Here is a 16,892-nt window from a genome sequence, read left to right as displayed (position 1 = left end):
ATGTTTTTGTGAGATTTTCCAAAAATGAAATGTAAGGTATGAAGAAGATTTAAATTTTTTCAGAAAGAAATAAGAATAAGGTCACATTTCTGGTAACTTAATTGTTTTTTTTGCTGAGGGGGAGCTGTTACTTTAATATCTTAAAATCCCTATTTCTTAAATTTTGCCAATACTCAAAGAATAATATTACCCAAAATTGAGGTTATTCCTATGAAATAAAGGTTAAAATGTTAATTCTTTTTATTTTAAAGAAGAGACCTTTTTTTTTACACTAAGGCAATCTTTTATTTATAGCATAATTTACTGTTTTTAAAGTTTTGTGGATCATTTGTATTTCTCTGCATCATTGGTGATTCCATTTCAGATCCGACCTCTCAATGATGGTTTTTATTCTGCCTGAAGAAGCAGATCAGTAGTGTTGATCAGTTTTCTAAGTAGACTTAGAGCGACTCTCCAATGGAAATATAATACAAACCACAAATATAAGCCACTTATGTAATTAAATGATTTCATAGTCGTATTTTTAAAAGTAAAAAAATTAATTTTAATAATTTATCTTAACCATATGTATCCAAAATATTATTTCAATATGTAATCAATATAAAATTATTAGATATTTTACATTTTTTGATACTAAGTCTTCCAGTGGTATTTTATACTTAACATGTCTCTATTTACATGGCACATCTGTGTTGAGACTAGCCACACATTTTGTGTTCAATAGCCATTTGTGGCTAGTGGCTGCTGTCTTGGGGCAGTGCAGATTCAGGGCATTGTTTTGGAATCACATCAAGGGATAATTTGGGCTTATGGAAAGAATGCCTTCACCCTTTTTGAACAATGATGTTTCTGATGTGTACTTCATCTAAAAATAAACAGACAATTAGTAGCAACAATCTGTAATCTTGAAGACTGAAATACAAAGTATTAAAATTGGGTTGGAGAATTATCACTGTGATAAATAATATCTTAAAATCCCCGTAGATTCTGTGTTTTAAATCTTTAAAATTCACTTAAATTTAGAAACTGGGGTTCAGAATAGTTTACTTTCTTCAGCCTGAACCTTGAATTATTATGACCAAATTTTATGTAACAAATTAGACTCATGAATTTTAAATGAATTTGACTAGACAGCTACATCTAAATATTAGGCAAATATCTAAGCTTTTCTAGGCAATTTATTGTCATTGATTTTTTCCCCCTTCTCTTGAGGCTGCCTACTCATTTCAGATACCTTTAGTGTTGATAAATTCAATCTAATGGTGAAGTACAATCTGACTTACTGCAGTTTAAATTATTTTCTTTCTCCCCTGTAGAAATGATTACTACTCGGTACTAGAACATAGAAGGAATCATAAATGTCATCCCAGTTCATTACTTTGGAATGGGGACAGTAGTAAATGGATCTGAAACGGAGATTGTTGGAGAACCATACTTTTTTAGAAACCCCAAATTTAATATAATAATATATTATTAAATTATAACCTGTACAAAAGTAAATTAGAGTAAAAAGTTTGGAGGAACCCTGAGATATCATTTACTTTTAAAATTTTGTATTTTAATTGTGTTTATCCAGTGTCAGACTCTGGTTGTGATATAGCACCAAATACGACACAACTCTTGCCTTCAGTGGGCTTTTCACTAGAGGAGATACCTACAGTAAAACAAGCCCCAGCAATTTAGTACAGTAGGCTCATGCCCCTTGGGCTCATGGATACAGCGTCTGAAATGAAGAGAAGGAATAGGAAAGAGGAGATTCAGGACCAATCATGAGGGGCCTTCTGCTTTGTGAAAGAGGATGAACTTTATCCTGGGTGCAGTGGGGAGACTTGAGAGAGTTTGAAGCAGAGAAGTGACATGAATAGATTTTGTGCTTTTAAGAGACCACTGTGATTGGTGTTGACATATGTATTGCCCTTGTCTATGGCCCAGAGTGGAAGCAGTCAGTAAGTTGTTAATTAGGCAAGGAGCAGTGAAGGCTTATATTCAGTAATGCCAGTGGGGCTAGAGAAATGTGGATAAATTTAAGATATATTTAGAAGGTAACTGTTAAGATTTGGTGATTGATTTGTCTTGTAAGATGAGAGAGAGAGAGTGAAAGATTAAATTTGACTTGGGCATATATATATAGCACGGAAGAAAGAACAAGTTTTGTTAGGTCATAGATATTTAGCTCCCTGCCTTTAAGAAGAAAACTATGAGAAGTCAATTAAAATCCCCCAAAACACGTTTAGTTAGGCTAGCATTTATTGGTTATTTGCTATATTTAATATATAGTAGAGAGCATTTAGAATTAAAAAGAGTAAAATAGACATAGTTCTTTAGTTAGCATATCTCTCCAGATGAAAAAGACAGGCATATATAAAATAATTTTTAGTACAAATTGATAGTGATAAGTGCTATATCTTATATAGTAAGATATAAACAAAATTAAATTAATTCTGATTGGGGGAGATGGGATTGCAAATGACTTTACAGAATAAGTGATTTTTAAGCTGTATCTTAAGGGATGCAGGAGAGTCTAACAGACCTCCCACATTTATGTCTCTAGCCCGTGCGTTTCTCCTGATATCTGACTCCCTCCTCAACATCTCCATTTGAATATATAAACTGTATCTTAAGTTTAACATGTTCAAAACTAAATTCCTGATCTTCATTTCTTCAAAGCTATTCTTCTTACAGTCTTTCCCCTATAGTAAATGGTTTCCTATTTGAGTATAAGCTGAAATCTTTGCAACGTAAGACCCTACACTACCTAACTCCTTTCCAAAATCCTATTACATCTTGAGCTCTTCTGTTTGCCACCCCATTCACTCTGTTCTAGCTAAACAGGGTCTGCTTGGTGTCCTTCAAGTACTTCTGACCTCAGCACCTTTGGTTTTCCTTTTCCTTTCACCTGAGGCATTTGTTTTAGTTATCTTTAAGAACTTATTCTTCATGCCTTTCAGGTTTTTGCTCAAATGTCACCTTTTCAGTAAGGCCTTCTCTCTCCTCCCTATTTAAAATTGCCCCCATCACCTCATGCACTTTTACTTACTCCCTGACTTCATTTTTCTTTATGTCACTCACCATCTGACATATGTATCTCATGCTTATTGATATGCTTATTATGTCATATCCCACTTGACCATTAGCTCCATGAGATCCTAAATTTTTGACTGTTTTCCTCATTGGTTTATCCCTACAATCTACAAAGGTGTTTGGAACATGGTAGGCACTAAATTAAATATGTATTGAATTAATAATGTGATGAAATGAGGAAGAGGGTTCTGAGCAAGGGAAGTGACATGAACAAAGCTCAGAAAAGACGTTTGGCACATTGCTTATTGATCTGTTCATTGGTCTTATGTTTCGGGTGTGTAGAAAACATAGAAACAGATTCTGAAAGGCAGTTGAGTCTAATATGAAGGCCTTTGGTAACAGTCTAAAAATGCTTGAGTTAATTCTATAAGCCAGTTCAGCAAGTAACAGCCAGATAATAGATATGATTGACTTTGCAATCTGCCTGATCTGTGTCACAGCTATTAAAGATATGCAAACAAATGAGCATTTGGTTGACTGTAAGGGACAGGAGGCATAAAGCTTTTCTAAGAGTTAGTGAAAGAGCCTGGGAAAAATAGCGAGGTAGTTTGAGGAGAAAATGGATTGTGTATGCTTATTCTAGCCAGAAGGGCACAGCAAAACTCAAATGGATATATGCCTGATATGAAGTGGGACTACTAACATCTAATATTTTGGATGAGATTTTATGTCCACAAGAGAACTGGTAGCTGGATGTCAGATGCTGACCACAAGTTGTTAATGATTCAATTTTCTACATTTTATTACTGTGATAGCTTTGCGAACATGGCCATACCATCACTGGTCATATCTTGGATTTTTCATTTAAAAACCTATTTTATAATTTAATGTGCATCATTAGTGGTGAGTGCATTAAGTTATGAAGTTAGTAGGGTCAGTAAAGTATATTCTATATTTACAGTTAAGTAAATAGAATGCAATTAAGTCCTAAGAGATACTAAATATTATTTTAAAAATAAATGACTATGCAGTAATATTATATGAACTCATATATAATTTAATATTTAACCCTTAAAAAGTTTTAAATTACATATGCATGTTAAATAATAATATACAGTGGAGGTGATCATAGAATAGTTTTGTGGCTTGTGAGATTTGTAAAACATGAGACCTTTGACTTGCCCTTTACTACCTCAGAAATCCCAGAGGTCTGCAATCTGAAGATAAATTAGGTTTCTTCTTTCCCTAGCAGCACATCTTCTACCATGTTAATACATTCCATGGATGCTGATATCATCAACATTAGGCCCATTTATAAGAAAATGCTTAGCTACAGTTAATAGAACATAATTGATGGCAATGTATTTCTTAATGTATTTTTTTTAAAAAAAAACTTCGATGATTTAGTAATTTTATTTTCTTAGTAAAAAAAATCTGCATCCTGTTCTCAGACACCATTTTAATAATTTAGAGTTTTAAAAAATGCTGAAAGAAAGTAAAATTAAAATCTTATCCTTATTCATGCATTTGCACATTTTCAACTTAAGTGCTCATTCCTTTCTCCTTCCTATCTTCCCTCCTTCCTTCTGTTTTGTGCCAGCCTCTCTTCTTTTTCATCAGTGAGCTCAAGCTTTCTCAAATATGTCTGTTTATCCTTGCTTTTTATACGTAACTTATAGATAATTTGCGATTTGTTAATTTAGCCACATCTCTTTAGCCCTTTTCTTCAAGTATCAGTAGGTTAAATGATGAACCTTTGTGCTAATTAAGTATTGAAGTTTGTACTCATGTCTACAATGAACTACATTTTGCTCATTGATAAAAATTACTTGAAACCCTCAATATTTTTCTTCTCATGCTATTTACATACTATACAGGAAAATTTAAAACCTATTAAGGCATTTGGAAAATATTCGTGTCTTCCAGAATTGTAAAAATGCATGCGTATGTCAAGTGTGATTTGTTTTTTGACTGGTGATCTTATCATATTTTTTGTTCAACTAGAAAATGTAGACTGTTCATTAATGTGTTCTTAGATACTGAGATAAGTGGTTCTTCTCCCATTCTAAATATATATCTACCACTTATTCCAGAAATTTTATTTGCATCTTCTCTTACGGCAGTTACAGCTCACCTTTTGTTTGCATTATTAATGCCCATTATTTCTTTCCAAATTATAATTTATTTGGAGATAAGGGTCTAGAACAGCAAAAGGCCCAATGGAGATGTCCATTTCAAACATGGAAGTGAAAAATGTGTTGAAAGCAAGAAAGAACCATAAATTATTGGGGATATTTATCATAATATGAAGCATGTTAAACCCTACTGTCATTGCTAATAAAAAAAATAATATATTTGTTTTGAATGTCATAGTTATTTGGCAGGAACTATTAAGTCTCAAATATTTTTGTGGGCATATATATTTTTGAAAGTAAGTTTTGTTAAGTATTCTTAGAGTTATGTTAAATGCTTTTATAAATGGGCATAATTCAGTGAATGACCTATTGGCTTTAGGATTTAGGCAAGTTGAGTCTGTAATTTGGGATTTTTATCATGAATCCTACTAATGATAATAATATCTTATGTATATATAGAATTCCACATTATCCCATATGAGCCTCACAGCAAACCCTGTGGTTTTGAAATGGCAATTGAGGTGAGTAAGGGTCACAGAAATTAAATTAATTTGAGTACATGTGACAGTAAGTTGAGTAGACAAGACTTAAACCCAATTATTTTTTCTACTATATCAGATTGAAATAGATTATCATTTATCTATTGATTTGTAATCCATGATTTTTCTTTATTGTAACGCATTTGAAATAACAGTTTTATAATATCTAAAAACCACATAATATTTATGGGGTTGGTCTGGAAGGATTATAGATTATTTTTTCTTTTCCAATTTTGAAAATGATTGTTTTTCTTTTACTGTAGGAAAAAACAGCATTTTATCTACCAAATTAGGACAAACTAAATTTAAATATCAACTTGAAAGCTTTCAGATATGCAGTTGATTTAAAATAACTATTATAAATGCAATTCAATGTTCTTGATCTCTAGTGAATTTTTTTAAAGTTTTATTACTTATGGGCTAACAAAATAAATCTTGAAAATTAAAATGTATCAAAACATGCACATTATATTTTTATAATATATTGTTAATCAGCTCTTTTTTGTTAATTAAGAAAGCTTATTTTCAATTTTTTAAATCATTTTTTCAGTGGTGAAAAGCTAAAATTTTGCTTTCACATTTTTTTACCGTCAGTGTCCCTAAGCAGTGCACCTTAAATTAGTTAACTTCTAATTTATCATGCTTCTATTTGAGTTGTCAATATTTCATATTTAGGAAAAATGAAATAAAATCATTTTAACTAAAAAGGAGCTTCTTCATTTTTATTTCTATTTTATCTTGTTTCTTTTTGGTTGATAGATTAGTAGTTGGTATGTTTGCCCCAATATATTGAAGTGGTGGGTTTAGTTCAGTGCATAGAATTGGTGACTATTAAAAGGAGAATCATACAGCCTGGCTGCAAAGGTTGTTCATATCAGTGGAAATTATACCTTAATAAAGAAAACTAAAGCATATGTGTGGTCACAACCAATCCTTGTCATTATGCCATGAAAGCCTTGGGATTTGTGATCAAAGCAATAAGCTTATCCTGAACTGTGGTGTAACCTCTGGTTGAACCTTTCAAATTTTTATCTTAGGAGATGATACACTAAATGTTGGCCATGTTACCTGCCTCTAAGACCCATCTACCTAATTAAGTGATAGAGATTAAAATTATTGTGAGCAAGCCAGAAGAAGACGTGACTTGTAAATGTATCTGTCTTCTGTCAGTGTTGTTTACTTATCATTTTCCACTGATGTTGTAAAGAATTGCTGAACATGTGTTTTTTATCCAGAGCTGACTGTTCTGTTCTGATGAATATAAAACATACTTCACTTTGTAAATGTGCATTAAAAGTATTAGAAAGGCATAATCTTTGACTCTGTTACTACATTTCATCTGTCAAAAGAGATAATTTTGAACTGTAATATTTGGTATTGTATCAAGATATGGTTCTTAGAAAGATGCTTTTAGTATTAAAATGGAATTATACTGTATAACTTAAATGCCATTGTCATCCACAGTAAGATTTTGGCTGTATATATGCTTATTTATTTTGTTACATATTGGTATATATCAGTTGAGTTCAGCATGTTTATTTCGTATTAAGAGAGTATTGCACTCTCATCACCGACTTATTCATGCAGATTTTCTTGTGATGAGACTGCAGTGTAGTTTAAGTACAGCATGTCCTCAAATAACGTCATTTCATTCAATGTTTTGTTATATCGCTGGTGAGAAAAAAAACATCAATTCATGGCCGGGGCCACTTTCTGTGTGATGTTTGCACGTTCTTCCCATGTCTGTGTGGGCTTTTTCCAGGTACTCTGGTTTCCTCCCACATCCCAAAGATGTGCACATGAGGTGAACTGGTGTGTCTACCTGGTTCCCATCTGACTCTGTGTGTGTGTGTGTGTGTGTGTGTGTGTGTGTGTGTGTGTGTGCGCGCGCACGTGCTCCCTGCTATGGGATGGCACCTGGTGTCCTGTCCAAGGCACCATGGTTTCCTCACTTGTGCCCTGAGTTGGTGCAGTAGGTGTTAGGCCACCTGCAACCCTGAAGTGGAATAAATGGGTAAATAATTATCTTATTTTTGTTAGTCTTTCTTAGATGTACATATAGCTCACATTTATTTCAATATTTAATAGTAGAAGTGTTTTGGGTCTCTTTTTAGAAGTTTGGTGATGTTTTTGTGGCAACCAAAATATGCCGTGGGAACTTAACTCATTTATATCAATTAGCCTGTGGTAAAATTGGTTTTGTTATATGCCATTTTACATAAAGTTGCAATTTTCAAGAACCTATCGATGACAGTAGGTGAGGATTTGCTGTATATATGCTTACTCTCTTATTTAATTGTGCTAATTTGATGTTGTTCTTCATACTATATGTAAAATCTTAATAATCTCTCTCCTCACTATTAGTTTCTTAGAAATGCTTGTCATACTTTAAATTAACATGTAAAGTCCTCAATTTCATGGATCCTTCCATTTAGAGGGAGATAGAAACAAACAAGCAGTTATAATACAGATTGATGAGTTCTGTGTTAGCGAAATACAATGTATTACAATCTTTTCCCTAAAGCTTTCTCTGGCCACCCCAACTTTTAGTCATAATTTTCTCATTTGAACTTCTGGAGTGCTAGTTGTTTTCACAACCTATTTTCTCTTAAAAATATATTCTTTCTCTATTACTGATTTAGATCTGTATTCTCGGGCGGCGGGGGGGGAGTGGGGTACTCATTTTATGTATCCCAGACCCTAAAACAGTTCTCTCTAAAGAGTAAGAACTAACCTACAGGGGCGTCCCCTAAGGGGACGGAGCCCACGTGTGCCGTGGCGCTGAGAAATCTCTGCCTGGTGCTGGAGCTGCTGTGCGGGGCGTGCAGTGGTGCTGGGTCGGGCCAAGGGGCTGCCCACCCGGAGCTGGGATGCCAGAAGGGCTGTTGGTGAGGACATTTCACCATTCGGTCTCTCCTTTTGTGGGCAAGCAGGTGGTAAAGACAGGGAGCAACAGTAAGAAGTATAGCCCACCAGCCTCCAGTCTCTGTGGCTCCAGGACACCCAGGTCCATGGAAAGAAATTATTCCTTAGATTTGATCCAGATGAAGAAATGGGGCCCGCTGGCAACAGCTCACCGCCAGAGCCTCCACAAAAAGAAGCGCAGAAGGAAGGGACTGTGGACTCAAAGCAGGCCCGGGAGCCAGTGGGCAGAAGACCCTTGACGCCTCCTCACGGTCCGCAGAGCTTGTCCCCCAGGGAGAGGATGATTAGGAATGTTTGAAGGGAGACACCCCTACAGGAGATGCTGGGAGGCGGCTGCGTGTCAGCTCTTGTTTGTTTGGCAGCGTTTGGGTGAACGACTTCTCCAGAGCCAAGAAAGCCAACAAGAGGGGGGACTGGAGGGACCCTGCCCCGAGGTTGGTCCTGTACTTTGGTGGTGGTAGCTTCCTGGCACTTTATAATTGTCAGATGCCTTGGAGCTCTTCCCCAGAGGTCACACCCACCTGTGACATCCTGTCTGAGAAGTTCCATTGAGGACAAGCCTTGGAAGCTCTAGGCCAGGCTCAGCCTGTCTCTTATACACCATTGAACCAGAAATACTTCTCAGGGCTAGGGAACGTCATTAAGAATGAAGTCTTGTACAGAACTGGCATCCATCCCCTTTCTCTTGGTTCAGTCCTGAGTGCCTCCATGTTAGGAGGCCCTGGTGGATCACGTGGTGGAGTTCAGTACAGCCTGGCTGCAGGGCAAGTTCCAGGGCAAACCGCAGCACATGCAGGTCTACCAGAAAGAACAGTGCCCAGCTGGCCACCAGGTCATGAAGAAGCCCTTTGGGCCCTCAGGTGGGTTCCAGAGGCTCACCTGGTGGTGCCCACAGTGCCAGTCTCAGTTGTTAGAGGAGCCGGAGCAGTGCCAGTTCTTCTAAGGGACTCAGGGTGCTCTTCATGGAACCTTGCCCCTTGGGGAACCTGATGTCTAAGTGTCCAGAGAGGAGGATGTGGTCAGGGATGGGGTGCAGAGGATAGTGTGGGTCAGGAGTGCCAGTATTATAATGTTCATCTCCCTGGAGTTATGTTGAAGGCAGAGTTTTCATAGGGTTAGATTTTGTTGTTGTTGTTGTTCTTCCTTTTCTAGTTGTTAATTCTTCCTATTGAATTGCACCATTGTGAAAGATGAGAAAAGTCACAATGATGGGTAAGGGGAAAACCTTCTGGAAGTCACTGGGGCAAGGAAAAAGAAAGCCTATGGGAAACAGTTGTGCTCCCAACATGGCTTTGCAGATGATGGGGGGTTTTTTGGGTTTTTGTTTTGAGACAAGGTCTAACTCTGTTTCCTAGGCTAGGGTGCCAGTGGCATGAACTCGGCTCACTGCAGCCTTGCCCTCCCAGGCTCAAGCAGTCCTCACCTCACCCTCCAGAGTAGCTGGGACTACAGACATATGCCATGATGCCCGACTGATTTTTGTTTACATTTTTTGTAGAGATGGGGTCTTGCCATATTGGCCAAGCTGGTCTTGAACTCCTGCACTCAATCAATCCTCCCACCTTGGCCTCCCAAAATGTTGGGACCACAGGTGTGAGCCAGTGCACCCAGCCAGCTCCTGTGTTTTGTTTTTGTTCTGGAACTTTGGTTGATTTTAAGGCCCTCCATTTTGAAAGCAGGAAAACAGTCATTTTTTTTCCCCCTTATTTCCCTGGAGGATCCAGGGATGAGAATAGAGTGGCCTGAAAGCAGTGCTTGGATTCAGCCTCCTGCCAGGTCCTTCCTGCTGGACACAGACACCAAGACGCTGGGGTGGAGCAGAGAGCTGCACCTTCCTGGGGTGCTCAGTGGTCTGTAGAGAAAAGCTGCTTGTTTACTCCTTAAGTCAATGTATTTGTGACTATTGCTGTTGATATGTTGAACAATTCAGGAATCAAGGGCTATGGAGAAACTCCTTCAAGTTGTTGGCAACAGGTAGATGAAGCTAGGACAGTGACATGAAACTGAAGCTCTCTGTTAAACAAACAAAAAAAGAATAAGAACTAAATAAATGTGGTTTCTTTTTTGTGATAATGATGTGCTACATCACCCTTCATTTCTACCTAAGGTTTAAATCAAATAATTAAGAGGTGTTCTTATGAGTTTTATTATTTTAATAAGAAATAACATTTACATTCTATTTGTATTTCTGCCCATACCGAAATCTTCCTGCATTTTGTGTATGTGTATATATGTATATATAAATATATACATAAAATGACATATATTTGTTATACTTTATATATAATATATGTATAAGTATATATTTATATTATATATAAAATATGTATATGTATATATTTATATTATATATAAAATATGTATATGTATATATTTATATTATATATAAAATATGTATATGTATATATTTATATTACATATGTGTATAATATATACTTTATATATTATATATGTTTTATATATTATATATACTTTATATATATTATAATGTATATTATATATACTTTATATTATAATGTATATTATATATACTTTATATATATTATAATGTATATTATATATACTTTATATATATACCATATATGTATAATATATATGTATGTTTTTTGAGACAGGGTCTCACTCTGTCACCCAGGCTGGAGTGCAGTAGTGTGAACACGGCTCACTGCAGCCTCCTGGGCTCACAGTCTTCCCACATCAATCTCTCGAATAGCTGGGACTGCAGGCACAGGTGCATGCCACCATACCTGGCTAAATTTTTAAATTTTTTTGTAGAGACGGGTCTTGCCATGTTGCTCAGGCTGGTCTTGAACTCCTGGAAACAAGCCATCCTTCTGCCTCGGCCTCCCAAAGTGCTGGGATTACAGGCCTTAGCCACGGTGCCTGGCCTAGACATATATTATCATGGCTGGGCTTGGTGGCTCACTCCTGTAATCCCAGCACTTTGGGAGGCCGAGGCAGGCAGATCACCTGAGGTCAGGAGTTTGAGACTAGCCTGGCCAACATGCTGAAACCCCGTCTCTACTAAAAATACAAAAATTAACCTGGTGTGATTACAGGCGCCTATAATCTCAGCTACTAAGGAAGCTGAGGCATGAGAATCGCTTGAACTCAGGAGGCAGAGGTTGCAGTGAGCCAATATCGCGCCACTGCACTCCAGCCTGGGTGACACAGTAAGACTTCATCTCAAAAAAAAAAAAAAAGATATTATCAGTGAATATATTGCTAACTTTTTACCATTATTGACATAGGTATAAAATTATAACCACCAACTCAAGTGTACAAGAAATATTCTAATTTGAACTTAGCCCTTCTTCATATTAGGCTGGTGAAAAATTCCTTCATAGTTATTAGATTGGTAGGGCAGGGACCTTCTTTTCTCAAGGCTTGAATGAGAGTCCAGGCTTATGTGACACCTAGAAAACTAGCCTTCACATCTTTAGTCCATCGTTTTCTTCATTAGTCATATCTTTATTGTCTAAGATACATATGGTCTTTCGAAGGCAGGCAGCTCTGATGATTATACCAAGTTACTGTTAGAAAATATTTGCTGATGCCAAAAACCATGGTGCCAAGGGACTAGCTTCCCTATGTGCACCATGCATGGGGCCACTATGTACAGTAGGCAGATTGTTCTTCATGAAAGGGCACTTGATTGAGAGAAAGAACGGAAGCTAAAATCCAGCCTGTACTTACTCCATTTACCAAACTGAATTCTCTTAGGACTACATTAGCCTAGAAGTGTTACCTTTCTTCTATTTCACATAGAGGCACTGTATGGGCATGTAGTGACCCTCTCACCATTTCCCATCCTCTGGGTTCCTGCCTAACCTCTTAATCCCTTCTCCTTTCCCCCAGGCTGGGAAAAAAAAAAAAAATGCTGACTGTAGATTTTGAGAACTTGCTTCCCTACTCTTGGAAAAAATTTATGCCTGTTTGGCTTCTCTCTCTTTAAAAATACTAACATTTGACTCCTCCTTCACCTAGATACCTCATATACTCTCTGTTTGCTTAGAGATTCACACAAGACAGAAAAGAAAGATGCCTTCAAGAGGCCTCTGCTCTGGACCCTGCAAATGTTCTTGAGAAAGGAAATGCCTGTCTGTTCTCTTAAAATTAAAGGTGAAGGGAGTGAGAGGTGAAAAAATAGAGTAAAACACAAATACATATCTTGATAAATTTCAAGTGAAATGTTGAAAGCTAATTTTTAATTTTTAGTGTTTAAATTTTTAATGTTGAAATATGTTTACAATGCCCATTGTACAAAATTTACATAAAATGTTTCCTTAGGAAATCACAAAATCCATAGTGATTAAATGGAAACTGATGGTTATTACCTTCTTCCCAGCATGATAGAAATTATGTAGCTGAAAGACTTGAAAGTTTGAAATTGCTTTCTTCATATCACTTATTTAAAAATTCTTGTTTGTTTTATGGGTGGTTTTGCTCCATTTAATTTCTAGTTTAACTAATTGAATTTATATTTAGGTTAAGGTGTCAATATTAAAGTAACATAATAATTCATAATAAATGTGTATTTAAAAATAAATTGGGCCAGGAATAAAATATATTTTGGGGAGGATTGCTTGAAGCCAAGAGTTTGAGACTAGCCTGGGCAACATAGCCAGACCCTGTCACTGCAAAAAATTAAAAAATTAGCCAGGCATGGTAGTGTATTCCTATAGTCCTAGCCACTTGGGAGGCTAAGGTGGAAAGATCGATTAAAGTTTGAGGTTACGGTGAACTATGATTGTGCCACTACTGTACTCCAACCTGGGTGACAGAGTGGGACCCTGTCTCTTAACCAAAAACAAAAACAAAAAACCAAAAAAACTTGTGGAGAATATTTGTTTTGAGCAAATAAATTTTTTGTCAATTTGTTGAGTAACCTGAATGAAATAACAGATGTAGAAGATACAGACAAATATACAAAATCATAATATTTTGACACTATATATTAGAAGGATTGAAAACTTCATTTTTGTAACAATTGCTATGAAATGTCATTTGTTCCATTCTGCTTCCTCAAATTGGTGTTGGTAAGAGTACTTTTTAGGTATATTTTTACAATGCATTTAGGTATATTTTATTATGCATCTCTCATTTACAATGGAAATGATGCATCTCTCAAATTTTAAAACTCAGGGGAAAACTAGCACTTAAAATTCATCCATTATAATTATTGCTTTGAATCTAGGAGAATTATAAAACAAGAGCATGGTAGGTATAACCAGCAAAAGAAGGATACTATCTTCTAATCATGATAGAGTGTGAATTGGGGGTGGAAGTGGGCAGCGGGTATTACTGAAATGAGAATAATTAGTATTTAATTAAGCAAATGCTGCTTTTGGTTGTCAATGAACAAGGAAAGCATGTTCCTCCTTCTTTATTGTGAAACAAGGCCTGGGAATAGTAACATTCATCTTCAGTAGCACAAGTATTATGAAGTGAAAATAACATATTTTGGTAAAATTTGTCAAAGCTGGAAATTAATTGAATACACACTTGGGCAAATTAATACTAGAAAATTATATAGTGATTTATTGGGATAAATCACATTACAAAAATTCTTTTTCAATTATTTATATAACAATTGCTATATATATAGAGAGAAATATATATATATGAAAGATATATGTATTCAGGATAGCCAGTTGTTTTCTCATCATGAAAATGCTAAAAGTTTAGAGTTTCTTTTCCTTTTTTAAAAATCACTTTGTATATAAGTTAAAAACTTATACTTAAAATGTTTAGCACTGCATATACTATGTAAGTCGAACCCAGGCTTATTTGATGACTGAGGACACAGGCTTTACAGTTAAACAAGTCCTGGTCCAACTTCCATATTTATAATATATCCACTGGTAACATTGGACAAAGCACTTTTTTGAGCCTTAGTTCATTTTTTAAGTAGAAATGATTGATACTTTACCTTGTAAAGTGGTTGTGAGATTAAATGTAATAAGGTTTATTAAGAGTTTATTTATTTATGGTATGAGAGTATGACTCATACCATGCAATAAGTGTTAGCTCAGACAAATTGGATATGGCTTTTTGCTTCATAAAATAACACACACCTGTGTTTTCCTCTTTTGTCAATTAGAATTATATACATTGTTTTTGAAGATGAGAATCTTAAAATTTTTGTGTGATTATAGTCTAATTTTATTTATAGCTAAGCTTTAAACAAGGTCTTTTTTTTTTTTTAATTGTTCAGTTAAAATGCTTTTTAAGTCTAATGGTCAGGTGGTTGTCAGCCATTTGGAAGAACAAGCTCGTTTCTACCCTGCTTAGTTAATTAATGTGATTGTAAACAAAGGATGTACAATTCAAAGTCAGGCAACATTTCACATGGATCATGGAGGTGATAATAGCTTAATTCCTGCTGGATTTTTTTTCTCTGCTCTGGCAAGTTCATACTGACCTTGTCCAAAATCTGATGACCTCCCTATTTTACTCAACTGTTTGGAAAGCCGGGCCTGCCATTGCTGGCCCTGAGGGGGTATCTGAAAGACCACTGAACCACTGACCCATGTCAAGACTGGATTTCAAGTCTGATCTACAGAGCCTCTGAAATAGTTATATATGGGGTTTATTACACACAAAAGACTAAACAGCTGCATTTTTCTGCTTATTAAATGTCATTATTAAAGTTACATATTGGATTTACTCAGTTTCTCATGCAAGTCATTTTCTAGACTAATTTTAAATTTTGATCTTCTATCAGAGTTGGTATCTTTAAACTTGACCGTTTTGAAATGTGAGGAAAAGGTACTGACAAACCATGGCTAAACTGTAATAAATTATCTTCCTGGTTGATGAAGAGACCAAGACATTGGCATTTTAATGCTTAGAAAGATTTTGGGTTTTTCTGGCAAAAATTCAATATACCTCATAAAAAATCTAGTTAGGTTGTCATTATTGTTATAGCATGGTAATTTATGTTTATATCTTGTCAAACCTCAGTTATTACTAAAATGTTTGTATTTAAGAGTTTTGAGGTTATGAGACATGTCATGAAGGAAAGCCTATGAAAGTTATTTATACCGGTAAGATCTTATTTAAATTGGGTTAGATAGGATCTGTCTATCTTATGAGAAACTGTGACAGGGCTATGATATGCAAAGAAAAAAAAATTCCCTGTGTTTATTTTGTTCTTCTGAACAATAGAAAATGATCAGGTCCTTTTTTTGAATATCTAGTCAGTATCCTACAGTTTATAATATCACATTCTTTTATTTTTATATAGGAGTTGATCCCTGAATTTTATTATCTCCCTGAGATGTTTGTCAACTTCAATAATTATAATCTTGGAGTGATGGATGATGGGACAGTAGTGTCTGATGTCGAACTTCCTCCTTGGGCCAAAACCTCAGAAGAATTTGTTCACATAAACAGATTGGTAAGATAATAATCATCTACTCTGTCTGTCATGAGCTTTTGCTCAAAGCATCTTTCATGTGTTGGTGTATAATCATTAACCCTTGCTCTTCTGGACAAAGCTGTAGGTGATAGGACTAACTGAAAGTGACATAATAGCTCAAGAATCCTTGTATATACTTTATGAAATGTTATTGAATTGATATATAAAATAATAGTTTCTTTTATGCAGAAGTTAAGTTACATTCATATGTACATGATGATTCAAAATTATAAGCGAAAGTTAGAAGTGAAATTGGGATTGTAAGTTTTTCCAAATATGAGCTTCTCTTTCCAGGAAAGGAACATAATTTTGTGTTCCAGGTTAGAAGGCCATTGCACATTTTCATAATAGAAACAAGATTTTCAAATTATGTCCTGTATCTATCATTTGAAGGAAATCTTCGTGTAATATTGAGAATATGAAAATGTTAAAACTTAAAAGCACATTGAATTTGCGCTTACAAACAACTCTTTAGTATCCTCTTTAGTGGATTCTTTAGTGTCCTTCATTATCTGGGTTCAGTATTATTTTCGAGACACTAATATGACTTTTCCTTTTGCCTTTTAAGTTTCACAGAAGTTTGGAATCAGGGAGCTTTATTCTTAGTATTTAAAAGTAGAATCTTGGCCAGGTGTGGTGGCTCACACCTGTAATCCCAGCACTTTGGGAGGCCAACGTGGGTGGATTACCTGAGGTCAGGAGTTCGAGACCAGCCTGCCCAACATGGTGAAACCCCACTGCTATTAAAAATACAAAAATTAGCCGGATGTGGTGGCAGGCGCCTGTAATCCCAGCTACTTGGGAGGCTGAGGCAGGAGAATCGCTTGAACCTGGGAGGCAGAGGTTGCA

The 16,892-nt window shown here is 35.7% G+C and overlaps 1 protein-coding gene and 1 pseudogene across 14 annotated transcripts in view; both read left to right on the top strand.

The window, feature by feature from the left end:
• The window catches only part of LRBA (LPS responsive beige-like anchor protein), a 761,353-nt gene that overhangs the window by 594,425 nt on the left and 150,036 nt on the right, over window positions 1–16,892 (top strand). For all 14 annotated transcript variants that reach the window (XM_063809071.1, XM_054683898.2, XM_526701.8 and 11 more), the window contains one exon: window positions 15,870–16,022. In XM_063809071.1, the coding sequence (XP_063665141.1) occupies window positions 15,870–16,022 (153 nt within the window). The remainder of the gene's footprint in view (window positions 1–15,869; window positions 16,023–16,892) is intronic.
• Window positions 8,450–9,652, top strand: LOC134809815 (endonuclease 8-like 2; annotated as a pseudogene).

The sequence above is a fragment of the Pan troglodytes genome, chromosome 3 (assembly GCF_028858775.2).
Source record: "Pan troglodytes isolate AG18354 chromosome 3, NHGRI_mPanTro3-v2.0_pri, whole genome shotgun sequence".
Taxonomy (NCBI): domain Eukaryota; kingdom Metazoa; phylum Chordata; class Mammalia; order Primates; family Hominidae; genus Pan; species Pan troglodytes.
Note: the sequence above shows the minus strand (reverse complement) of the source record. Positions and strands in the feature narration are given on the sequence as shown.